A 27,427-nucleotide genomic window follows, 5' to 3' on the forward strand; every position below is an offset into this window, starting at 1 on the left:
TGATAATTGGAGTAAATTAGAAAGTTGCTTAAAATGTCATGCTCTATCTGAATCACGAAAGAAAAAAATTGGATTCAGTGTCCCTTTAACATGACAGGTCAGGGCCCACCAGCAGGGCTATCACGGCCCGGTACTGGGCCACGGCCCGGCTGTTGAGAAACCAGGAGCTAGACTACTTTGCTCAGTTTTGGTTTTTGTCTTTGATGATGTTTTCATAATTATTCTGTGATATTGGGTTTTTAATTATACAAAAAACACAAAATACTGGTCTGGATTACAATCACTTTTTATTTCCAGGAAAAACCATTACATAATATTATATAATCAAAAAGATCATTACATGATATATGCACAAAATGTTATAAATATACCTAACACTTGTGCTCTTGATACAAAGGGATTTATCAGATATTTAATATTCCCTTTAATTATAGTAGCCATTTAAATTAAACTGATTATGATCACGTATGTACCGGTTACTGATATTGTCTCTCATCAAATAAAATCAGTTTCCCCTTAGTAATTTCTCTGGTATATAACATGTACAATGCTAAGCATCTATTGCTAAAAGAAAAGGTTTATCCACATGATGTGCACATTAAATATATCTCCCAGATGTCAATCATTTGAGACTGATGTTCTTGTTTATATAATTCTCTAAAACCCTATTCATATAAAGACTCCTTTATTCTGTAAATGTAATTATTTTCCTCCCTATGTAAATCAAACGTACAACTCCTAACACTGGCATATTAATAAACAACACTGGGGGTGCTTTGGTGGTGAATGGTTGTGTAAACTGGTCAGTATGAGGACAGATCTGTATATTCCTGTGTGGTGTTTGGATTCTATCACATTTATATGAGAGAAACTGAGGTGCACATACATAGAGGAACAAAGGACAGCAGGAGGTCACTTCCAATCTGAGGCTTTTATAACTGGGCTTTAGAAAGTATTATTTACAATATGATCCTTTTTGATGCTTCTGTTTAGAGAGTTTGTCCTCTTTAGGATAATTGTAAAAAGGTTTGTACACTGTGTATATAAAGTTTATTTGTGTGTAAATATTTGGTGTTTTTTGATACCTATTTCAATAAAACCCTTTTTCCACTTTCTAAACATGTGAAGTGTTTCTTCCCTTGTGAATCCTTTCAGGAGTTTTCAGATTACTAATATGTGTAAAACTTTTTCCACACTCTGTACATGTGAATGGCTTTTCTCCTGTGTGAATGCTTACATGCTTTTTCAGATCACTCTTTTCTGTAAAACTTTTTCCACACTCTGTACATGTGAACGGCTTTTCTCCTGTGTGAATCCTTACATGCTTTTTCAGATCACTCTTTTCTGTAAAACATTTTCCACACTCTGTACATGTGAAAGGCTTTTCTCCTGTGTGAATCCTTTCATGAGTTTTCAGGCTACTCTTTCGTATAAAACTTTTTCCACACTCTGTACATGTGAAAGGCTTTTCTCCTGTGTGACTCCTTTCATGACTTTTCAGATGACTCATTTGTGCAAAACTTTTTCCACACTCTGTACACGTGAAAGGCTTTTCTCCTGTGTGAATCCTTTCATGAGTTTTCAGGCTACTCTTTAGTATAAAACTTTTACCACACTCTGTACATATTAACGACTTTTCTCCTGTGTGAATCCTTTCATGCTTTTTCAGATCACTCTTTTCTATAAAACTTTTTCCACACTCTGTACATGTGAACGGCTTTTCTCCTGTGTGAATCCTTTCATGCTTTTTCAGATTACTCTTTTGTATAAAACTTTTTCCACACTCTGTACATGTGAACGGCTTTTCTCCTGTGTGAATCATGTTATGTTTTCTCAGATAACGCTTATCTGTAAAAGATTTTCCACACTCTGTACATGTGAAAAGATTTTCTCCTGTGTGAATCCTTTCATGCTTTTTTAGATCACTCTTTTGTGTAAAACCTTTTCCACACTCTGTACATGTGAATGGCTTTTCTCCTGTGTGAATCTTTTTATGAGTTTTCAGATGATCCATTCTTGTAAAACATTTGCCGCACCCTGTGTGAATTTTGTGTTGTTCTAGTAGATGAGACTTCCATCTAAAGCTTTTCTCACATTCTGTAGATTTGAAAGGTTTCTCCTTTGTATTAATAATTTGGCTAGACTGTAGACTTTTCCCTTCTTTAATATGTTTTGAAAACTCAGTAAATGAATGTGGTTTATCCTCAGGGATAATAATTTCACTAGATAAGTCATAAATGTTGTCCTCTTGTTTGATGACTAAATTACTCTCTGTACACAATGATTGCTGCTCAGTTCCTGCTAATTCAACATCTCCTTTAAATATCTATGGTGATATCCCCAATGTTTGTGAATAGTTATTAGTTTATAAGACTATTGGAGTTTGTGGTATCATTCTGATGCTTCCTGTAGCGAAGGATAGATATGAACTATTCACGTGTTTGTCTACATAAAAAGAAATGGAATAAAGAAATATAAGACTGTTTATTCTTTATAATATAATTTCACGCAAAACTACTTATATATTCCTAACTCTTATAAGGCATATAAAAAAAGTTTTACTTGAACTGACAATGTACAACTATACATGATAATTTGGTGAGGATAAATATGTAAGAATACCACATCAGACCTTTGATGGGATTACATGATCCTTTTATAGAATTACAAAAGTTAGATGTTCATTTCTATAAGTTAAGTATTGTAAGTGCACCCAGTTTTGGATTATGCAATTTTCCTTTGAGTATCTATTTAAGTTTATTTATGTTCAACACTAACCCCTGGTCTCTGTCTAAAACATAAAGGGTCCAAGAGAGACCTATATCGCTGAAATAGGAGATTAAAAATGAGGAATACAAACACTAATGTACAACACTAATCAGATATGCTGTAAATATTTGATGCTTTATGTATGCAATTATTTTTTCCTCAATAAAAAAAAAAAAAAAAAAAAAATTGAATATAATCCATCTCAATAAAAAAACATTTTTTTATATACTCAAAAATGTCTCCCATTTTGGATTTTTAAATGTATTTACCTGTAAATCAAATTAAAAAAAGTTGACATAGAATGTACACATTATTACTACCATCATAGTAACCTAAATGACTGATTACTGATGAAAACAAGTTATAGGGCCGCATTAAACAAGGTGCGTGTGGATAATGTTCTGAGCCAGGGAACAAGTACATCTGTATTCTGTGCAAGAGAGGTGGCATTCACCATCCTCATTTAACATTGCACAAGAAACTGCACATACAGCCCTGCCTAGCTCATGCACATTCAGTTGGGTGAGAATATGATGTCTTAATCATCACAGACTAATATTCAGTGTGAGATATTTTGAGAGGGTAAGAAGCAGTGACCTTATGATAAACTTTAGCTTTCGGCTGTGGTTGTTCTATTTATATAAACAGCCAAAAACTTTATTAGTTTAATAATACTTACTGTAAAATTAAGCACACAAATCAGTGGTGGTTCTGGGGTGGGGAACACTCACTGGGGGAGTTGTGGGTGTTCCACACATGGGAACAAGGAAGGCTTAAGTGTAGTTATGAGTGTTAAATGAGTGAGGTCAGGGCAAGGGAAGGTGAAGTTGATGGTGTTCTGAGTACAGCACCAGGTCAGGGGGTGAGGTTATGCAGTTGTTGGATATAATATGTCTAAAACAACAGGGGGTACTAGTATTTTCTACCCTCCTCCTCAGCCCAATGGGGGTTGCTCCTTCTTTATAACTGTCAGTGACACAAATGTTCTTAAAAAATGCAGATATAAATATAATAGTTTATATTTGTTTAATTGAAATAAATCTTTATTGAAGGCAACAATCATTTATAGACAGTACATCAAGGTATTAGTCAAGTTTGATCTCCACAAGGCATAAGATAACCATTTTTTATAAATAGCTCACATCCTTTCAGTTGTCCCTCGCCTTGATATATCTAGGACAGGATTTGAAAGTCCCTGTGACTGTCCTTACATAGTATATTACAGCATACATTTTTTTGCCTTTTTTTTTTTAAACATATATATAAAACCATAATAGTAATTTCACCATAACATTAATAAAGAAAAAGAACTTAAATCAAAACCGTGGTACAAACATTGGGCATCTTTTGCCCTTATCAAATTATTCCTAGACTCCGATATGTCTTGTACAGAAATTAGATCTAACAGTCGAGTCTAGTCTGCTCCTAAAGGTGTGCCCCCCAACTCCTCCCTAGCTCTAACTTGAAATTTCCTGAATCTGCCTCATATTGAGTCCTACTGATTTCCGTTCATTATCCAATAAAACCAAATTTTAGTGAACTGCTCTTTTTCATCTTTTATGGAGGCCGAGATTTCTGACATAGTATATATATGTTCTATCTTACCCAATATTTCTTGCCACTCAGGGGCCCCTACCTTCCAATGTCTGGCCACACATACTCTTGTTGCCGTACATAGAATCTTAATAAATGTGTTTATGGCCTTGTTGTATTGTGTAAATTTATAGTTAAGGAGAGCATGTGCTGGTGTCAGATTGATATGTTCCTGTAATAACCTACCTATAAGTTCTTGGAGTTTTTCCCAGATAGTTCTAATTTGAGGGCATGTCCACCACATGTGGAGATATGTACCCCTCTCCTCACATCCTCTGTAACATTGGCTGGAGCCGTTCTGTGAAAAGTGGCATGTTTTCTCTGGGGTGAGATACCATCTGTAGGCCGTTTTTATGCAGTTTTCTCGAAGATCTGCATTAATCAGACCCCTACTAGCGTCAAACATCACCTGGTCCCATTGTTCCCTCGACAAGTTCAGTCCAGTATCTAGTCCCCATTTTACTAATAATGCCGAACCGCCCGGTTCCTCGGCTCCCTGCAGGGCTATATATAATTTTGAGATCAGTTGTTTTTGTCTGTCCTGGGCGGTGTAAATCCGCTCTAGGGGAGTCATTTTCTGCGCCGTCCACGGGTAGCAATACCCGTGTATAGCAGAGGAGAGCTGAAGGTATAGAAACCAGTGTAATTTCAGTGGTAGGATTTTGTCCTGCAGTTGAGAATATGTCAGTATGCGATTGCCCTCTAAAAAGTCTGCTACTCTATATAGGCCTTTATTGAGCCACTTCCCCACCCTTGCACGGACCTCGGGTGAGAGTAGCGCTCCTACCGGTTTAATTCTGGAGTTTGTCTGCGTTAAGTGCAGAGTGCCCGTGAGGGATCTCCATATCTTGATAGTGTCGATCATGGCTAATGATCTAAAGCTTCGGTTTTTTAGAGGATGCCCGATTTCCCATAATGCATCTGCAGGGCAGTCATATCCCCCAAGGCCTGCTTCTAACTCAGTCCAAAGGATCTTATGGTTGTTTTGGTTCAGTAAGGCGGTTTGGGCTAGTCTGGCAGCATGGTAATAATCTTGTAAGTTCGGTATACCTACCCCCCCCAGTTGTCTGTGTCTGGTCAAAGTATGGGAGGCTATTCTAGCTTTACTATCGTTTCGCAGGAAGTTATGGAGAGATGACTGTAGTTTAAGTAATTCTACTTTAGGCACCATTATGGGGAGGGTTCTGAAGAGATAGAGAATCCTGGGAAGGATGTTCATTTTGATGGCCGAGAGTCTCCCATACCAGGAAAAATTATAAGTTCTCCATTTCCTGAGATCTCTGTCTATGGCCTTGTAAAGTGGGGTATAGTTTAAGTCATGTAGGGCGTGATAAGAGTCCGAAATTTTGATGCCCAAGTAAGTTATTGACTTTTTGGCCCATGTAAATTCAAAATTGGCTTCTATTAGTTTTTTAGTATGTGCTGGGAGAGATAATGGTAGTGCTTCACTTTTCTCTAGATTAATCTTATAGCCTGAAACCAGTGAAAAGTCATGAAGTATTTGGTAGAGATTAGGGAGGGATATTAAGGGTCTGGTTATAGTCAAAAGGACATCGTCCGCGAAAAGTGAAATTTTATACTCTGAGTCCCCCACCCTTATCCCAGATATGTCAGGATCTTGTCTTATAACTGCCGCCAGTGGTTCAATGCAGAAGGCAAAGAGTAATGGGGACAGAGGGCATCCCTGTCTAGTGCCGCTAAGAATCTCTATGGGTCTGGATTGAAAACCTGCTGCTCTGATGACTGCCGTCGGGGTAGAATAGATTCCCTTTATCGCATTCATAAATGCCCCATTAAAACCCATTTCCGTCAGTACAGATGTCATGTATGACCAGTCTATTCTGTCGAACGCCTTCTCCGCGTCCAGTGAGAGGAGCAGAGAAGGCGTCCCTGTAGATTTTAAATAGTCCACCAGTGTTATGGTCCTCCTAATATTATCCGGGGCCTCCCTTTCCGATATAAAGCCCACTTGGTCTGGGTGGACCAAAAGTGGTGCTATTTTCCTAAGCCTATTGGCCAAAATTTTTGTAAGGATCTTAACGTCCTGATTTATCAGGGATATTGGCCTGTAGCTTTGGCATTTCTCCGGGTTTTTGCCCGGTTTGGGTATTACTACGATCTTGGCCCGTAGGAGGTCCGACGGTATCTCCTTGCCCCCCAAGACATCATTGCAGAATTTCTGCAAATGTGTGACCAGGTCTGTTTTAAAAGTCTTGTAATACTCTGCTGGGTAACCGTCTGGTCCCGGAGCTTTGCCCAGTTTCAGGTCTTTAATTGCTAAAAGGATTTCCCCTGTCGAGATGTCAGCGTTCAATTCATCACTTTCTTGTTTGGATAGTCTATTAAGTTTGGCCTTAGTTAGTAAACGTCTTAGGGTTTCTTGCGTTTGTGGGTTATGTTCTACTTTTTTCCCGTCATAGAGTGAGGTGTAATAGTCAGCAAAGGTTTCTGCTATGTCTTGTGGGTGGGATGTACGTTCCCCATCAGGCCCCTGCAGCACTGGGATTGAGAAGTTCCTTACCCTTTCTCTAAGTTTGTGCGCCAGGTACCTATCCGGTTTATTTGAGTAAAGATAATAGTGAGCCTTTAGTGTCTGTATTGCCCTGACTGAGTGGGTGTCCAAGATTTTAGCCAGGTCCTTTCTTTTAGCTTGGAGGATTTTAAAGACTGAAGAGGAGAGTGTTTTTTGGTGGTGTTTCTCTAATCCCTCAATCTCTTCCTGGAGTTTATGTCTGGTCTCTATTGCTGTCTTATGGGCTCTAGCCTTTGTTTTGATGAGTACCCCCCTAAAAAAGGCTTTATGGGCTGCCCAGGTATGTATGGGGTTGAGGGTTGAACCCTCATTTACTGACCAATATTCACCTAGTGCTTTTGACGTAGCTGTGTAGATGTGTTGGTGTTTTACAGTTGTCGGGTCATATGTCCATGATCTCTGTCTGCTTGTATTTATAATACCCGTCAGTTCAATCTGTAGCAGTGAGTGGTCTGACCATACACAAGCGTGTATGGAGGAGGTGACTATATTTGGTATTAGAGTCTGGCTGATGAAGATATAATCTAACCTCGAGTAGGTTTTGTGAGCATGGGAATAGAAAGTGTAGTCCATCGTCCTACCATATTTTGCCTCCCAGGAGTCTAGGACATTATGTGTGGCTAGGGAGTCCCTGATGGTTTTCGCTACATTGTTATGTCTCTGTTGCTTATGAGTTAGTCTGAGTCCGGGAACTGTTTTGTGCGGGGTCAGAGAGATGTTAAAATCTCCCGCCAAGATAATACGGGTTTGTGACCATTGTGTTAGGAGATGCGATATTTGTCTAAAAAAAAAGTCTTGCTTTTCATTAGGGGCATAGACATTACAAAAAGTGACCGGGACATTCTGTATAGTTCCTCTAACAACTAGGTATCTGCCCTCAGGGTCCTCTATGGTTTCGTCAGTGTGGAATTGAAGTGAGTGATGTATGAGAATAGATACCCCCCTTTTTTTTGAATCAGTGGTCGAATGATAATGAATGGGGAATTGTTTAGACCAGTATCTAGGGATCACTGATTTAGTAAAGTGAGTTTCCTGAAGCATTATAACATTGGCTTTTGCTCTGGCATATTGGGTGAGGGCAGTTCTACGTTTAACATCCGAATTCAAGCCTCTCACATTATGTGAGATTATTCTAATTCTAGAATCCATAAGTCAAGCCTGAATTTCCCTGTATCTGGGTTAGGGCGCCCATCCTTTTTAAGAAAACATTGTGTACCACACAGAACAAAAAAATAACAATAAAAAACAAGCATTTGAAAACCATACATAATAACATAGGATAACATTTTAACTGTTGTAATACCTGTGTGTCGCGTGTCCGGGCCTAACGCCCGCACACCCCATGTGAACATAAGTCAATGGCGACTTACCAAAAAGGCATAACAATTGTGCTCTGTAGATAAGAAAATAACATATTTAACTTTGTGTGTAAATGATAAAAGGTAACCTGAACAATTAAGGCTGTTTTCTTTTATATTATAAGTGGCCCCCTAGTTTGGGTTACCAGTACCTCTGCAACATAAATCTAAGGCCTATTCTCCTCCTCCCTGTCAGCCTAAGAATTAATACTGTCCGTGGCTTCCAGAGTTCATGGTGTAGTCTCTTCCCTGACATTATCAGCCCTGTATCTGGCTCCTGTAGCCCAAATGTCTATTTCAGTCTCTCTCCCTACAGGGAGGGAAGAGATCAAAGAAGTCCAGGCTAAGGTCATGATCCCAACTAAAGTCCCTGCTGTGAAAAGAAGGGTTATTACAGTACTTATCTGATAACGATACATTTCTGACATCAAAAGAACCTCAGCATCATCTCATGTCTTTAGCTTCTTCCTGGTGGCCTTTGTCCAGGTCCGTGCTCTTGAGTGGTTGTTTACTGTGCTGGATGTCCCTTCCCCCCTCTTCTTGCAATTCTGAGGGTAATCTGGGTAAATCAAGGCCCAGATGTTGGCAGATTTCAGGAATATCAGTAGAATCCTTGATAGTAAAAGTCACCCCATTCTGCATGATGTGAAGTGCGAAAGGGAAACCCCATCGATAGGGGATCTGTTGTTTCCTCAGTAGTTGTGTGAGCGGTCTCAGGGTGCTTCTCCTCTGTAGTGTTTTCAAACACAAATCCTGAAAGAATTGAACTACTGAGCCCTGGAACTTGAAGGTCGGGTTCTTCCTTGAAGCAGCTAGGATTGCCTCTTTTTCTTTGAAGCGAAACATCCGGACAATCACATCCCTTGGGGGGGCATCTCCTCGGGGTTTAGCTCTAAGGGCCCTATGGGCCCGTTCCATCTGGAAGAAATTATCTTCTGTTTGACCTGTTATGGCTTGGAAGAGTAGGGTCAGATATCTTTCTAACTCTCCGGGTGACACAGATTCAGGAATCCCTTTCAGTCTGATGTTACATCTGCGGCTCCGATTTTCAAGGTCTTCCATCCTCTCTACCACCGCATCTAATTCTAGTTGCTGGGCGGCTATTTTTTGGGAGAGCTGGGAGACTTCTTCGAGGTTGGAATTTTCGTTGTCTTCTAATGTTGCTACCCGGTTACCCAGGTCTTGGACCTCTTGTTTGATTTCAGCTAAACTGCTGGTGACTGATTGTTGCATAGTGTCCATTTTCTCTAGAAGTTTTTCAAAATTAGAAGATATATCTTGTTTGGAAACTAAGTGTTTAATATCTGCTTTGGTGAGGGGTGTTAAATCATCCATATTGGAGACGTTACTAGAGACTGAATCTGTGTCTTCCTCTGGGTCTCTATTCTGGGTTTCTATCTGTTTATCCCCTTTAGTTGATTTAAAAAAAAGATTTGCAGTGTTTATTTTACCTCCTGTGCCAGATTTAAGTTGCTTTCTTTGTGACATTTTAGGGGACAATGAAGTTGTTGTCTTTGCTGAGATGATGCTATTCCCAGATGTTAGTGAGAGATGTCTGCTAGCTGTGCTAAAAGTATCTGAGAGAGAGCCGATAACCCTCCTATCTTGGGCCAAATAACAAGTCTGTTTTTATTCCATTTTGTGGTGCTGTGGTTTTTAATGGTAGCCAGGTGTCCCCATTTACAACATTCAGGGTGATAGAGATATTGCCGGGTGGCAGTTTAATTTATTTTGTAGCTGTCTACCTCTCATTTTCAGTAGAACCGTAGCCTTATGTCTTCATAGTCTTGACCGGCCAGTATGTCCCGCATCTAAGTGCCCTGCAGTTATTTCTGGCCTTAAGAAGAGGCTTGCTTAGGCCAGAAGGTTACTGTCTGGTATATAGGCCTAGTCTGTGTCTTGGGCCCCTGGTCCTATGATTTATTTGGCTGCGTGTGTCCCTCAAAGGTCCAGTTATAGCCGCCCTGTATGTGGGGATCTAGATTAGCCTGCCGGGTCCCGTACCACCGCTCACCTCAGCCCAGATCGTTTTGCTCTTACCGGGAACTCAGGGCCGACTCAGTTGATCGGCCATGCGTGTCATCGGGTCTCTCCCTTTCCCCTCTCCTGCACTCTGCTCTTCATTTTTCTGTCTCCCGAAAATGTTGTACAGCGCAAACGCTGTTGTAGAGGGCCGATTATTAGGTCCGGTGCTCCGATCTGAGGATTTAGGTGCCTTCGTGATTATCCAAGATGGCGACTGCTGTATCTTCCCGGCCCTGCACCGCTAACGTGTATCTTTCATTGCCGCTGTCGAGGGGCTCTGTAGATGGTCAATACGGATTAGAGGGATAAAGTGCTCAATCTCTTCCGTTCTCAGCCACTTTGTGGGTCATTATTGTCCCCCTGATACCATTTAAGCACACATTTTGCACGGAGCTGTTAGCCTGTGCGTCTTACATGTTTCTCCTCCAGGCTCCGCCCCCCAGTTTATATTTGTTTAAAGGGTAAACACCAGAATTTTTGTTGTTTAAAAAGATAGATAATCCCTTTATTACTCATTCCCCAGTTCTGCATAACCAACACAGTTATAATAAAACATGTTTTAACTTTGTAATTACCTTGTATCTAAGCCTCTGGAAACTGCCCCTTTATCTCAGTTCTTTTGACAGACTTGCATTTTTAGTCAATCAGTGCTCACTCCTAGGAGCTTCACGTGCCTAAGCTCAATGTTATCTATATGAAACACATGAACTAACGTCCTCTAGTGGTGAAAAACTGTCAAAATGCTTTCAGATTAGAGGTGGCCTTCAAGGTCTAAGAAATTAGCATATGAACCTCCTAGGTTTAGCTGTCAACAAAGAATACCAAGAGAACAAAGTAAAACTGGTAATACAAATAAATTGGAAAGAAATTTATAAACATAATTTATTCTTACCTGATAAATGTATTTCTTTCTTGACATGGTGAGTCCACAGATCATCTTAATTACTGTTGGGAATATCACTCCTGACCAGCAGGAGGAGACAAAGAGCACCACAACCAAAGCTGTTAAATACCACTCCCCCTACCCACAATCCCCAGTCATTTGACCAAAGTGAAAGGAAAAAGGAAGTAATCTAAGGTGCAGAGGGGCCTGAAGTTTATAGAAAAGCAAACTGGCTGAAAAACAGGGTGGGCCGTGGACTCACCGTGTCAAGAAATAAATAAATTTATCAGGTAAGGATAAATTATGTTTTCTTTCTAATGACACAGTGAGTCCACGGATCATCTTAATTACTGTTGGGAACCAATACCCAAGATAGAGGACACGGATGATAAGGGAGGGACAAGACAGTTAACCTAAACAGAAGGCACCACTGCTTGAAGAAACTTTCTCCTAAAAGAAGCCTCTGCTGAAGCAAAAGTATCAAATTTGTAAAATTTAGAAAAAGTATGCAAAGATGACCAAATCGCAGCCTTGCAAAGCTGATCTACAGAAGCTCAATTTTTGAAAGCCCAAGAAGATGAAACAGCCCTTGTGGAATGAGCTGTGATTCTCTCAGGAGGCTGCTGACCAGCAGTCTCATATGCCAAGTGAATAACATTCCTCAACCAACAAGAAAGAGAAGTAGCCGTAGCTTTCTTACCATTACGCTTCCCAGAAAAGACAACAAATAAAGAAGAGTGGCAAAAATCCTTAGTCGCCTGCAAATATTTCAATGCATGAACCACATCCAGGTTGTACAACAAACGCTCCTTATGAGAAGAAGGATTAGGACACAAAGAAGGAACAACAATCTCTTTATTAATATTCTTATCAGAAACAACCTTGGGAAGAAAACCCAAGGCAGTACGCAGAACTACCTTTTCAGAGTGAAAAGTAAGAAAAGGTGATTCATACTGTAAAGCTCCGAAACACTTTGAGACGAAGAAATAGCAACCAGAAACAAAACCTTCCAAGATAACATCTTAATATTCAAAGAATGCATAGGTTCAAACGGAGCCTGTTGAAGGACTCTAAGAACCAAATTAAGACTCCAAGGTGGAGTAGCAGACTTAAACACAGGCCGAATTCTAACCAAGGCCTGACTAAAAGAATGAACATCTGGCACATCTGCCAGGCACTTGTGCAATAAAATAGATAAAGTAGAAATTTGACCCTTCAGGGTACTAGCAGATAAACCTTTCTCCAAACCCTCCTGGAGAAAAGACAAAATCCTAAGAATCCTAACTCTACTCCACAAGTAGCCTTTGGATTCACACCAATACAAATATTTATGCCAAATCTTATAATAAATCTTCCTAGTCACAGGCTTATGAGCCTGAATCACAGTCTCAATGACTGACTCAGAAAACCCACACTTAGAAAAAATCAAGCGTTCAATCTCCAAGCAGTCAGCTTCAGAGAAATGAGATTTGGATGAAGGAAGGGACCCTGCAGAAAAAGGTCCTTCCTTAATGGAAGACGCCAAGGTGGAAGAGAAGACATCTCCACCAGATCTGCAAACCAGATTCTGTGAGGCCACGCTGGAGCAATGAGAATCACCGGTGCTCTCTCTTGTTTGACCCGAGCAATGACCCGAGGAAGAAGAGCAAACGGAGGGAACACATATGCCAGACTGAAAGTCCAAGGAACTGCCAGAGCATCTATCAGAACAGCCTGAGGATCCTTTGACCTTGACCTGTACCTCAAGAGCTTGGCATTCTGATAATATGCCATGAGATCTAACTCCGGCTGCCCCAACTGAGAATCAAGCTGGAAAATATCTCTGGATGAAGTTCCCACTACCTTCCCAATTGTCCACCCCTGGAATGTGGATAGCAGACAGATAACAGTTGTGAATCTCCGCCCACTGAGTAATCTTGGCTACCTCTGTCATGTCCAAGGAACTTTGAGTTCCTCCCTGATGATTGATGTAAGCCACTGACGTTATGTTAGACTGAAACCTGATAAACTGGGTTGAAGCTAGCTGAGGCCAGGCTAAAAGAGCATTGAAAATTGCTCTCAGTTCCAAAACATTTATTGGGAGAACCGACTCCTCCTGAGTCCATAGATCCTGAGCCTTTAATTAACCCCAGACAGCACCCCAGCAAACTGGCATCTGTGTCACAATCACCCAGGTAGGTCTGCGAAAGCAAGTTCCCTGAGAGAGAAGATCCTGAGACAACCACCATGGAAGAGAATCTCTGGACATCTGATCTAGAACAATCTTTGGAGATAGATCTGCATAATCCCCGTTCCCCTGCCTGAGCAATTATAACTGCAGAGGTCTGAGATGGAACTGAGCAAACGGAATGATGTCCATGACTGAAAGCATCAGACTAATAACCTCCATGCACTGAGCTACTGACAGCCGAGGAAACGACTGAAGAGCAAGACACATATTGAAAATCTTTGACTTTCTTGCTTCTGTCAGAAAAATCTTTATCTCTAGAGAATCTATAATGAGCCGGAATTAAGGAACTTTTTCCTAAATTCACCTTCCAACCGTGGGAGCGCAGAAAAGACAACAACTCTGTGTGGGAGTTTGCTAGTTGAAAAGATGGAGCCTGAACTAGAATGTCGTCCAGATAAGGAGCCATTGCAACACCCTTCAATCGAAGCACCAACAACAATGCTCCCAGGACCTTTGAAAAAAATTCTGGGAGCTGTTGCCAGACCAAAAGGAAGAGCTACAAACTGAAAATGTTTGTTTAGAAATGCAAATCTTAGGAACCTGTGATGCTCCCTGTGAATGGGAATATTCAGATACGCATCCTTTAGATCCACTGTGGTCATTAACTCACCTTCCTGAACCAAAGGAAGAACGGAACAAATAGTTTCCATCTTGAAAGACGGAACCGTGAGAAACTTGTTTACACTCTTGAGATCTAAAATAGGTCTGAAAGTTCCCTCCTTTTTGGGAACGACAAAGAGATTGGAATAAAAACCCAGACCCTGTGCCTGAACCGGAACAGGAACTATCACTCCCATGTCGGAAAGATTCTGAACACTACGTAAGAACGACTCTCCTTTTATCTGATCTACAGATAACCTGGAGAGAAGAAACCTGCCTCTGGGAGGAAGATTCTTGAACTCTAGTTTGTAACCCTGGGAAACGATATCTACCATTTAACTTATATTCAATAAAGAACATTGAACAGAAAGGATACTAAAGAAGCACTCATTGTGACTCTGAAATGAAATTATAATGAGGAAAAGCTAAAGAACACACACATTAAAAATTAATCTTTATTATGACGTATTTAAAAATGGGTATAGTTAAAACTAAAATGCTAGCAGACAATTGATACAGTTTGATAACTGGATTAATATGGGTAGGTGTTGCCAGTTTGGGCAATTATTCTCAAATGGTGGACAGTATAATCTTGTTCCCAGACTAAATATAGATATTACTAAATCAACAACACTCTCGTGTAATACTCTATATAAAAAGTATTGCACATGAATTAGAGATCATGGGTTGGTATTAGCACACTAGGTATGGTGCTTATTGAACAATGAGATTATTTAAGAACTGTAAAATCCTCAGTTCCTAAACTCATAATATATGATAACACCCTTGATACACATTGTTACACTTGTAACGAAAATTGTTGAAATAATTTTCATAAAGTTATAATTGGAACTTCTAATGTGTCCATCTACTGAATTGTGCTGGTTTATTGCTATAAATGTGGCTCTTAAATAATAGGATGAACTAATTTAATATTGTGTTGTATTCATAGTTGTTATACAAATTATAGCAATACATTAGTACTAATCAGCCATCTGTTATATAACTTATTACCACCAGTTAACAGCTAAGTTGTCAATATTAAGTGTTAGAGCTAAATATCCGCTACGGTTTTAAATACAGAAGCAAAAGTTGGTAGTTGCGTTATCATAAAATTACTTCTGCGTTATATGCAACTTAATACAACTCAAAATATTTTTCTGTTGCTCCTTGTATTCATTATTATGTATCAATATGGCGGATACAATTCCCGGTATTATGCTCACACTAATGATATATTATGTAGCAGTTACTGCTTGTACATCTCATTGTGTAGCATGAAACCTGCATCAACCACGTAAATTAAATTATATTGCCCAGATTGGGACACCACACCATGAGTAGAGAACATAGAAATATTTTAGCAAAAGGTTTTTCCTTTTGTCCATCAGGCCAACTTGATAAATTTGAAATTACCAAGGATGTACAGCTATTTCTAAGAAAAATCCTCCTAAAAACACAATACATGAAAAATGTTGAAGTACCAATCGAAACCAATACACAAGATCCAATACTGACAGCTGAGGACCTTACAACATTGCAAATCATGGAGGAATTACTAGATAACAATGAAACACCTTTCAATCAGGAGTGGAGAACTAATATTAGAAACAAATCTAAGTATGTTCCAAAAATGTCTACATCTAAACACATTGAGGTGTATAACCAAATAGTCAGTAAAGAAATAGCGGAACTTATTGTGAAACCTATTTCTACAATTCTAACTACACAAGAAAATAAGGCTCTCAATGAAATGAAAAATTGGGAAGTTGTGATAATCAGAAATTCAGATAAGGGAGGCAATGTGGTCATTTGGCCGAAAGAAATGTACCTGCAGGAAGCACATAAACAATTGAGAAATCAAGAGTGTTATACCAAGCTATTTTTTAACCCAACTGAGAAATTCCTAAACCAATATAATCACATTATATTGGAAGCAATAGATGATAATGTAATAACAATCAAAGAAAAAAAAATCCTATGGGTAGACAATCCAAAAATAGCCACATTTTACATTATACCAAAGATCCACAAAAATGCGACTATTCCTCAGGGTAGACCAATCGTGTCAGGGATAAATAACATCACTGAGAAAGCCAGTCAATATATTGACTTTAGACTTCGTGAATTTGTAACACAATTACCATCACACGTGAAAGACATGATGGAGGTCCTACAACATCTTGAGAATCTCAAACTGGATCAAGATACTATATTGATAACAGCAGATGTAGAATCATTGTATACAAGCATTGATCATAAACTAGGAGTTCAAGCAGTGCAAAGCTTCCTATCAGAATCATCAGAGGAAGACAGAGCACATGATGAATTTATAATCAGACTGCTTAATTTTGTACTACATCACAACTATTTTGTGTTTGACCAGCAGTTCTACCTGCAAACCAGAGGAACAGCAATGGGGACAGCATGTGCTCCCATCTATCATATTAACCCCTTAATGACCGACGACGTATGCTATACGTCCTCAAAAAAAAAAACACTTAATGACTGAGGACGTATGGCATACGTCGTCGGTTAAACAGAGCACTGGAAGCGATCGAAATCGCTTCCAGCTGCTCTAACAGTATTGCAGGGATGCCTCGATGTCTAGGCATCCTGCAATACTGTTCCCGAGTGCTGGGACTGGATTGATCACTCCCCCACGAGTGATCACTTCCGGTTTTTCTCCACGTGGAGCCCGGCAGTGTTTCAGAGCATCGGAAGCGATCAGACACGCTTCCGATGCTCTGCTTGTGTGCTAAGTGCCTCGGTGGGTCGAGGCACTTAGTTATAAAATAATTTTAAAAAAATGGAAAAAAAAAACGGCAAAAAAATAAAAAAAGCCCTAAATAGCCCCCCCTCCCCCTTCACAAGGCATCCAAGATGGTGATGCCCAGTTCATCATGGGGCCTCTGGGGGTGTCCCTAGCCTGCCTCATCATAGGGGCAAGCTAGGGTCACCCAATCTGAGCCTCCCACACCAAAAAAATAAATAATAATAAAATACCCCATTTGTCTGATCATGTCAATATTTGTAAATATTGACACTGATCAGTGTGGATCTCCCTCCCTCTCCTCACTTGCGATTTTGTTGGAGAGAGAGACCTGTATTTAGCAGAGAGAGATTTATTTATTTTATTTGTTAAAAAATTATAGAACCAAAGGCTCTTTTCAGAGCTATTAACCCCTAGCTTGCCAGTGATTACTATAAATCACTGGCAGTAGCATAGCTGCACTTTTTTTGCTGTCTGTGCATTTTTTTAGGGGTTAATCTTTGTTGTTGTATTTTTTTAAAAAACCCAAAGGCTCATTTCAGAGACATTTAGCTAATTTAATTTAATTTCCAGAGTCATTAACCCCTAGCTTGCTAGTGATCGCTATAAATCACTGGCAGTAGCATAGCTGTACTTTTTTGCTGTCTGTGCATTTTTTTAGGGGTTAATTTTGTTGTTGTAATTTTTTAAAAATTCAAAGGCTCTTTTCAGAACCATTTAGTTCATTTAATTTTCAGAGCCATTAACCCATAGCTTGCCAGGGATCACTATAAATCACTGGCAGTAGCATAGCTGTACTTTTTTGCTAGTTAATTTAGTTAATTAATTTAATTTAATTAATTTAATTTAAATTTAAATTTGTTTAGTAATTTTTTTCTGTGACAGATACAAAAATGTCACAGAAAATATATAGTGCTGAGGAGGCGTATTCAATCCTTGCATCAGAGTCAGATGCCTCTATGTCTGACTCAGACCCCAATTTTGACCCTGCCATATGCTCAGATACATCACTAGATGCAGTCTCAACTGATAGTGATGTATCTGTGGCTGCTAGCCCCCCTGCTACCCCCCCTGCCAGCCCCCCTGCCAGAAGGAGGCGTGTTGCTGCCATTGCTGCCATTGCTGCTGAAGAGTGGGTAACACCTCATCTCCAGAGGCCAGATATCCCACCCTTCACAGAAAATGCTGGCATAAATATAGATGTGGCAGGTTTTAGCCCCCAGCAGTTTCTGGAAGTGTTTCTGGGCAATGATGTATTGGGGAACATTGTCGCCCAAACTAATTTATATACCCATCAGTTCCGTGCTGCAAAGCCTGGAACATATTTGGAAAAGCAGCAATGGGCCCCCATCAATGTGCCAGAATTAAAAAAATTCTGGGCATTGACTATGCTGATGGGCATCATAAAGAAACCCTCCATTCGCTCCTACTGGAGCAGTAGGCCCATCTGCTCTACCCCCATTTTCTCCCAGAGTATGTTGAGGAAGAGGTATGAAATGATTCTGCATTTCATGCACTTCAGCGACAAAAGCCTGTGCCCCCCTAGGGAGCATCCCCAATTTGACAGGCTGTATAAAATCCAACCCCTTATTACCCACTTTTCTGCCAGGTTTGCAGAGGCTTATACACCTGGAAGGAATATATGCATTGATGAACCCCTAATGAAGTATAAGGGAAGGCTGGGTTTCAAGCAGTATATTCCTTCCAAGTGCTCCAGATATGGGGTAAAGGTGTATAAGCTCTGTGACAGCGAGACTGGGTATACTCAGGCCTTCCGGGTGTATGAGGGAAAGGATAGCAACCTTGACCCTCCAGGTTGCCCAGAACATATGGGAATCACTGGCAAGATTGTCTGGGACCTGATATTACCCCTAATGAACAAAGGGTATCACTTGTACTTAGACAATTATTATACAAGTGTCCTTTTGTTCAAGCTACTGTATTGCTTTGATACAGTAGCTTGCGGTACAATTATAAAGAGCCACGCAGGTTTCCCAGGACAACTTGTACGCACCGGGCTACGAAGGGGGGAGACCTCAGCTCTGCGCCAAGAGGAGCTGTTGGCACTTAAGTACAGAGACAAGAAGGATGTATACCTTCTTACCACCATCCACACAGAGAGGACGGTGGCGGTTTCTGTACGTGGCAGAGCTGAGATCATAAGGAAGCCAGTGTGCATTAAGTCTTATAACCGGCATATGGGTGGGGTTGATCTGGCTGATCAGCTGCTGCAGCCCTACCTAATTATGCAAAAGACAAGGGCCTGGTACAAAAAGGTTGCAATTTACTTAATGCAGATTGCAACCCACAAGGCTTTTTTGTTGTTCAATAAAACAAACCCCCGAGTTAAAAAGACTTTTTTACAGTTTCAGCTCCAGATTATTTCGGGGATTTTGTACCATGATGCACCTGCTCCCCGGGCGGTGATGGGAGAGAGCAGAGTTGGGGCTACCCATTTTATTTTTAAAATCCCCCCTACTGCCGCAAAGCAGAAACCACAAAAAAATGCAGAGTCTGTACCAAGAGGGGGAAGAGAAGGGACACCATATATCACTGTTCTGATTGCCCTGGACAGCCTGCACTCTGCATTGAGGACTGCTTCAAGCGGTACCATAGAATGGTCAATTTTTAAAAAAATAAATACATTTGCTGTTATTTTTTTTTTTGGTTATGTTTACTGTTAGATGTTTTTTGTTTTTTTACTTTTACTGTGCCAGATTTTTACATTTCACTACTCTATTTTTTTCTAAAATTGGGCCTGTTTTTTTTTAACCAAAACCCCTGTCAAACCTATGCATGGGGGACATAGGTGTTCTCAGGGTGCCTTGCAAAAAACAACCTGAAGTATGTTTTTGTAATAACTTACACCAGTCTCTCCTAAATCATAGTCAAAAAGCAATGTGTATGTAAAAATGAAAATTGAAAAATTACCACCATACACATTCTCCAATTTTTTGGGCTAAAACAGTTGCTTCAAAGGCATCAAAGCACACCATATACAATACCTTGGGGTGTCAACATTTCAAAAATATACACTTTCATGGCAATAAATAAAAGTGGGGTATGCGATAGGCCCCAAACTAAAGATAGGCCTATCAGAAGAAATACTCTCATTTTTAATAACTAAAATCACAAGTCATAAAATTGTAACATAACCTTCCCAAAATCCTGGCAAACCTATGCATGGGGGGCATAGGTGTACTCAGGGTGCCTTGCAGAAAACAACCTGAAGTATTCTTTTGCAATAACTTACAACAGTCTCTCCTAAATCATAGTCAAAAAGCAATGTGTCTGTAAAAATAAAAATTGAAAAATTACCACCATACACTGTCTCCAATTTTTTGAGTTAAAACGGTTGCATCAAAGTCATCAAAGCACTCCATATATAATACCTTGGGGTGTCAACTTTTCAAATATATGCACATTCATGGAAAAAAATAAATTGGGGTATGTTAAAAGACCCCCAAAAAAGACGATAGGCAAAGAAAATATGTTAAATGTGAAAAAAAAATCACAAACGCATGTCAGACATTTGGCATTGCACCCCCCAAACAAGCCACCAAACCTATGCATAGGTGGTATCACTGAACTCAGGAGATGTTGGGGAACACATATTGGTATCTTCTTTGGTAGTAACACATAACAGGAGCTGTGAATCCATGTCTAAAGTACAATGTATGTGAAAAATAACACAAAAAAATGAATGCCCAATAGTTTGACAAAGACTGGTGGTGGAATTAGTGCATGGAAAGTGTTAAAATACCAGCATTTGAAATACCCTAGAATGTCTACTTTTCAAAAATATATGGTTTGATGGAGGTAAATTACATTGGCCGGCTTCAGAAATGTCTTAAATAAGTCATGGGTGCATGGGATGGAAAAATTCCAAGTGGAAAAACTGGAATGTGCTTCCTAAAAATAAGGCCTATTAGCCCCAAGAGAACCCGACACACCTATACATGGGTGGTATCACTGTACTCAGGAGATGTTGTTGAACACATATTGAGGTGTTTTTTGGCAGCAACACATAACAGGAACTGAGAATCCATGCCTAAAGTACAATGTGTGTGAAAAATAACACAAAAAAATGACTACCCAAAAGTTTAACAAAGACTGGTGGTTGAATTAGTGCATGGAAAGTGTTAAAATACCACCATTTGAAATACCCTAGGGTGTCTACTTTAAAAAAAAAAAATATGGTTTGATGGGGGTAAATTCCATTGGCCAGCTTCAGAAATGTCCCAAATAGGACATGCGTGCATGATGACCGATGAGAAAATTCCAAGTTGAAAAACTGGAATGCGCTTCCTAAAAATAAGGCCTTTTAGCCCCCAGAGAACCCGACACACCTATACATGGTTGGTATCACTGTACCCAGGAGATGCTGCTGAAGACATATTAGGGTGTTATTTGGCAGTAACCCTTAACATTATCAGTAAATATATTCTTAAATTGCTATTTTGTCAAAAAATCTAATTATTATTTGTTTTTTTGTTCAAACTTTGGAATAGATTGGTGGTAAAATGGTTGCATGAAAAAAAGTCAAAATACCCCAAGTTTAATACCTTAGGTTGTCTTCTTTTAAAAAATATATACATTTGAAGGGTTATGCAGGGATTCCTGACAGATATTGGTGTTACAATGTAACTATCGCCAATTTTAAAAAAACATGGTTTTGAAATAGCAAAGTGCTACTTGTACTTATTGCCCTATAACTTGCAAAAAAGCAAAGAACATGTAAACATTGGGTATTTCTAAACTCAAGACAAAATTTAGAAACTGTTTAGCATTGGTATTTTATGGTGGTTGTAGATGTGTAAGAGATTTTGGGGCTCAAAGTTAGAAAAAGTGAGTTTTTTTATAGTAAATTATAAGATATGATGAAAATAATGGTATCTTTAGAAAGTTCATTTAATGGCGAGAAAAACGGTATATAATATATGTGGGTACAGTAAATGAGTAAGAGGAAAATTACAGTTAAACACAAACATCGCAAAAATTCAAAAATAGCCTTGGTCCCAGATGGTCAACAAATTGAAAAGTGGTCTGGTCACTAAGGGGTTAATCCAGTTATCAAACTGTATCAATTGTCTGCTAACATTTTAGTTTTAACTATACCCATTTTTAAATACGTCATAATAAAGATTAATTTTTAATGTGTGTGTTCTTTAGCTTTTCCTCATTATAATTTCATTTCAGAGTCACAATGAGTGCTTCTTTAGTATCTTTTCTGTTCAATGTTCTTTATTGAATATAAGTTAAATGTAGCTTATGATACTTAGCACCAATACCACAATTACCAGTTGTATTGTGAGGCCAACTTGACCTTATTTTGAATGGTGAAGTGACTCTCATTACCTATATTAAGTGGTGCCATCATACCCACCTTTTTCTTTCAAAAACGATATCTACCACCCATGGATCTGGAACATCTTGAACCCAAGCTTGAGCGAAGAAAGAGAGTCTGCCCCCCACAAAATCCATTCCCAGATTGAGGGCAGACCCTTCATGCTGATTTTAAGTCAGCAACAGTCTTCCTGGACTGCTTCCCCTTATTCCAAGACTGATTTGACTTCCAAGATGGCTTGGACTGTTCCTGCTTGGAGGAAGAAGAGGAAGATGTACCAGAGAAGTTACGAAAGGAACGAAAACTCTGCCGACCCTTCTGTTTATTTCTATTATCCTGAGGAAGAGAATGCCCCTTCCCTCCCGTAATATCAGATATAATCTCAGCCAAACCTGGCCCAAACAAGGTCTTACCCTTGTAAGGAATAGACAAAAGCTTAGACTTAGAGGACACATCCGCAGACCAGGATTTTAACCATAAAGCTCTGCTAGCTAAAATGGCAAAAGCAGAAATTGTAGCTCCCAACTTGATGACCTGTAGAGAAGCATCTGCAATAAAAAAATTAGACAACTTCAAAGCCTTGATTCTATCTTGAATTTCTTCAAGAGGAGTATCCTGCTGAATAGAATCATACAATGGGGGATATTTATCAAAGGTCTTGTGGACCTGATCCGACAGTGCGGATCAGGTCCGCAAGACCTCGCTGAATGTGTAGAGCAATACGCTCTCCATATTCAGCATTGCACCAGCAGCTCACAAGAGCTGCTGGTGCAATGCCGCCCCCTGCAGACTCGCAGCCAATGGGCCACCAGTAAGGGAGGTGTCAATCAACCCGATTGTACTCAATCGGGTTGAATTGTGGCGATTCTTGTCTGCCTGCTCAGAGCAGGCGGACAGGGTTAAGGAGCAGCGGTCTTTAGACCGCTGCTCCATAACTTGTGTTTCTGAAGACTCGCCAGAAACACGGGCCCTCAAGCTTCATACGGAGCTTGATAAATGGGCCTCAATGCATCAAACCAATATGCCGCCACACTAGTAACCGTAGCAATTCATGCAGCCGGTTGCCATTGATACCCCTGGTGAACATAAATCTTGTTTTTTATTTTGTAAGTATTTTATTGAGGACAAAAGGTACATCATACATGAAATAAACATTGTACCCGATATTCACATCATATCTGAAAAGGATTGAATAGATTGGGTTATAGTTCTCCTTTTTTTTTCTTTTTCTTCCCCTTATGCATATAAGTTAGGTCACAACTGGACTCAATAATAATGCATTGAAATAAAATAAGAAAAAGGAAAAACTTTAAAAACGTATGCAACTGACATGTTATAAAGCATATTAAATGGAGACCACAATTAAACTTTACTATGTTCATGTTACAGTTTCCTGCTTAGACCTAAAGCTTTTGAAGGAATTGTATGTGTTATGTCTGGTTGAATAAATAAATAAAGTCACTGTATGCCATAGTGATAATGTAATAAAGTATCTAATAGTAAGAGTTAAGCATATTGGTAGACTCCTGGAGGCATAATTTGAAATAAAAAGTACATATTGATGGAGGCGGAGCTAGCCATGAACTGAAATGGATGTTTCCTGCTGAAGCTCCACATTTGACCTGGCATTGAGGGAGATTATCGCTGGTCCAGACATGTTTGGACTGACAGAACCAAGTGAGAAGTAAGGGGAGAGAATGGGGAACAAGATTGCATATTTTTTATGCAGAAAGGAGCTGTTTTGACTGAGTTAGAGCCTTCTATCATGATGCGCCCCTGCTGTTTTGCATGGAATCCCCATACCAGCTATTCTTAACATCACAACTAACTGGACTATCTAATGATCAGAGCAGCCATCAGAGTGGCAGAAGAGCCAGCAGAGGTCATTTACAGGTAAACAGAGGGCATGAACATATTTTTAAGGGATAAAAAGCTGAAATAAAAGCCTTTTAAAAATGGGCCCCTGCTGAATTGCCAGGGAAACCCTGTAGCTATTAAGGCCCTGCCTAAATTTACAGCCTCAGACCCTTACAATCCTGTTTAGCTACAGAAGATCAAAGATTGGTGTATAGAAACCCTAACTGATGTGTTAAAAGGCTTGGTGTTTGCTGCATTTAACAACTTAATAAGCACACTTACTGGACCCCTGCATGACTGTATCAGAAACCCCATTTGAAGCACAGCATAGATAATCTCAGCAACAGGAAGAATCTTCTTATAAACACAGAGACTGTCATTTGATAGGGGATTATTACCTGAATTGTTTTTTTGTTTTTTTTGGGATAAAAAGCTGAAATAAAAGCCTTTTAAAAACGGGCCCCTGCTGAATTGCCAGGGAAACCCTGTAGCTATTAAGGCCTTGCCTAAATTTACAGCCTCAGGCCCTTACAATCCTGTTTAGCTACAGAAGATCAAAGATTGGTGTATAGAAACCCTAACTGATGTGTTAAAAGGCTTGGTGTTTGCTGCATTTAACAACTTAATAAGCACACTTACTGGGCCTAGGGTTGCCAGGTGTCTGAGACAAAAATACCGGACAGAAAAGCGGTGTGCGGGGGGTGTAAAAAAAAATAATAAGTGTGTGTATATATATATATATATATATATATATATATATATATATATATAATGTGTGTGTGTGTGTATATATGTATATATACATGTTTATATATATACGTATATATATATATATATATATATATATATATATATATATATATGTGTGTGTATATGATGGCCTGGTTAATATTGAATACTATGGTTCCTGGCTTTAGCTTGCCTCCTGTCCTCCCTCCTGCACATTCCTTGTACTCTGATTTTACTACTGCTCCTGACTACTACCTGGACCTATCTTCTGCCTGCTCCTGACTTCTACCTGGGCCTAACTTCTACCTGCTCCTGACTTCAGCTTGCCTCCTGACCTCTCTCCTGCACATTCTTTGTACTCTGATTTTGCTACTGCTCCTGACTTCTGCCTGCACCTTACTTCTGCCTGCTCCTGACTTCAGCCAGGCTGCACCTGACTTTTATCTGCGCCTATCTTCTGCCTGCTCCTGACTTCAGCTTGCCTCCTGACCGCTTTCCTGCACATTCCTTGTACTCTTATTTTGCTACTGTTCCTGACTTGAGCCTGCAGCTGACTTCAGCCTGCACCTGACTTCTAACTGCGTCAATCTTCTGCCTGCAATTCATCTCTTGTGATATTGGGTCCAACTAGGGTTGCCTGCTGTGCGCTATAAAAATACCGGACAATCTATAGGTGACTGGACACGGGTTGTAGCTGGGTTCACACAATGTCCCCACAAAAGCTCAACCTTAGGCCCCACCCTTGATCCCACCACATATATTTTTCACAACTAAGCAGTCATTTTATCCCCTTGGTTGCCAGTAACACATGTACGTAGTAGTGATGTGACCCCTTTGGCTACCAGAAGTAAACACCCAGTAATGATTGAACAAACATCTTTTTGCCTAAAACACATATAATAGAAAATGCACAGTGTAACTTCTTTTTGAGCCATATTTCTAATGCATAAAGGCCTAGAAGGTCCTTTACATTTAGCTGACAGGGGTCTTTAAGTGTCCAGTATTTTAGTACAGATTGTACTGGACAGCCTGCTAAAATACCGGACACCCTATCTGTATGGTTCAGATCAGCTATAATTAATATAAAATTGATACAGACATAAAGGCTTCTAAATGTGGGGACTCTACTATTAAGTAATGACAGACCTAGCACCTGTAGTTTCTTAGCTACACTGCACAATTACATATGCTAATTAGTATGGCTGGTAACCCCAGAGGTAATCACATGACATGACCCTGAGGCTCAGTCATAGCTCTGTAGATATTACCAAACCAAAGCAGTTCATGTCATTTTAATAATCTATTCTCAACATATACGCACTGGAAACTCAGGATTTATAATGGGAGTTTTGTTAGAACTTAAAGGGACAGTAAACACATTGTAATTAGGAGACATTTCTGTTACTGTCCTATAGAATAACATATCAGCCAAGTGTAAACATTTGTTTATCAAAATAAAATCCTGTTTACTGCAATTGGTTTTCAATAGAAAAACTGCACCCATCATTGCCATTAAGTTAGCATAAAATGAATTGTTTTGCAGTTGTTATCTATTAAAGCCAATTAGGAAAATATGTGTTGCAGAGTTAGCTCTGAAAAGTCAGCAGGATGCAGTTCCAACTCAATGTACAATTTTCAGAGCTAATTACATGAAAAGGGGCAAAATAAATAATGAGTATATTCCAAAGTTATTTTATTATGCTTTATTAACTACACTAATAACAAGCTAAACTGACAGTCATGGTATAATGTGATGCCTGGTTGTCATAGTAACATTCTTAGGGGAGTGGCTTATGTGATGCAGCAGTTATGTCACAAAACCAACTGACAACACAAAGCAACCACCCTCATAACTGCTGCTCACTTTACTAGAGTTGCCAGACTGATCCTGCTGATCTTCAGTTTTGACTGGGCTAGACTTTACAACTACAACTCTGTATATGTGCTGGTGAGAAGAACAGTGACTACCTCCAACACAATGCAAATGGCATCCAGTGGGAGCTGCAGGTATGAAAACCAATTACTACAGGTAGTGTTAACATGATCACCCCAACTCAGTAACTGAATAATACTAAATCACATTTATATACATTGTAAAATAATACAGATAAATGACAGAAGTAATAGCTTAAACTTTGTAGCTTCCTATGGGCACCAGTACTCAACATAGCATACAAACCTTACATAATAATGATCAATATTATCTTCACACCTTTATTTAAAAATAAATATAATTTATTAAATATAATATTTACAAATATATTTTTTTAAACATATTATAGCATTATAAGTATTATAGCCAAAACTGTAGGACACACCAATGCCTTTTGTGCTTCCTCTACATATCTTTATAAGACTTGCAGCTGGCAGTAAAGGCTTTAAACCAGCTTTAAGGATGGTAAGAATTACTGCATCATTAGTCTGCAAATGCTCTAAAGCAAGGACTTCTAGTAAAGGCCTAGAATATAAACCCCACGGTATGGGTCTGCAATTTATACGCTGCACACTCTCTGGTACTGGGACCCTCATTAAACACTGCACTGTCTGATGCAGCTGTTTTTTTCTGCTTGACCTGGATGAATAAAAGGCAACTGGTCATCTGAAATCATTTCAGATCAGACTGATGCGCATCTGACCAGCAGTATATGCGCTGATGGCAGATGTCCTCACGCTGCAAACCAACTGGTGCTGGGAACCTCATGAAACACTGTACTGTAAGGTGCAGCATCT

The 27,427-nt window shown here is 39.5% G+C and overlaps 1 protein-coding gene across 1 annotated transcript in view; it reads right to left on the reverse strand.

The window, feature by feature from the left end:
* Positions 1-270: 270 nt before the first annotated feature.
* Positions 271-27,427, reverse strand: part of LOC128659921 (oocyte zinc finger protein XlCOF6-like) — a 192,557-nt gene continuing 165,400 nt past the window's right edge. Inside the window, exon 5 of the mRNA XM_053713510.1 lies at positions 271-2,445. Coding sequence (XP_053569485.1) covers positions 1,115-2,014 — 900 coding nt within the window. The 5' untranslated portion in view covers positions 2,015-2,445 and the 3' untranslated portion in view covers positions 271-1,114. The remainder of the gene's footprint in view (positions 2,446-27,427) is intronic.

This window comes from Bombina bombina, chromosome 5, assembly GCF_027579735.1.
Source record: "Bombina bombina isolate aBomBom1 chromosome 5, aBomBom1.pri, whole genome shotgun sequence".
Taxonomy (NCBI): domain Eukaryota; kingdom Metazoa; phylum Chordata; class Amphibia; order Anura; family Bombinatoridae; genus Bombina; species Bombina bombina.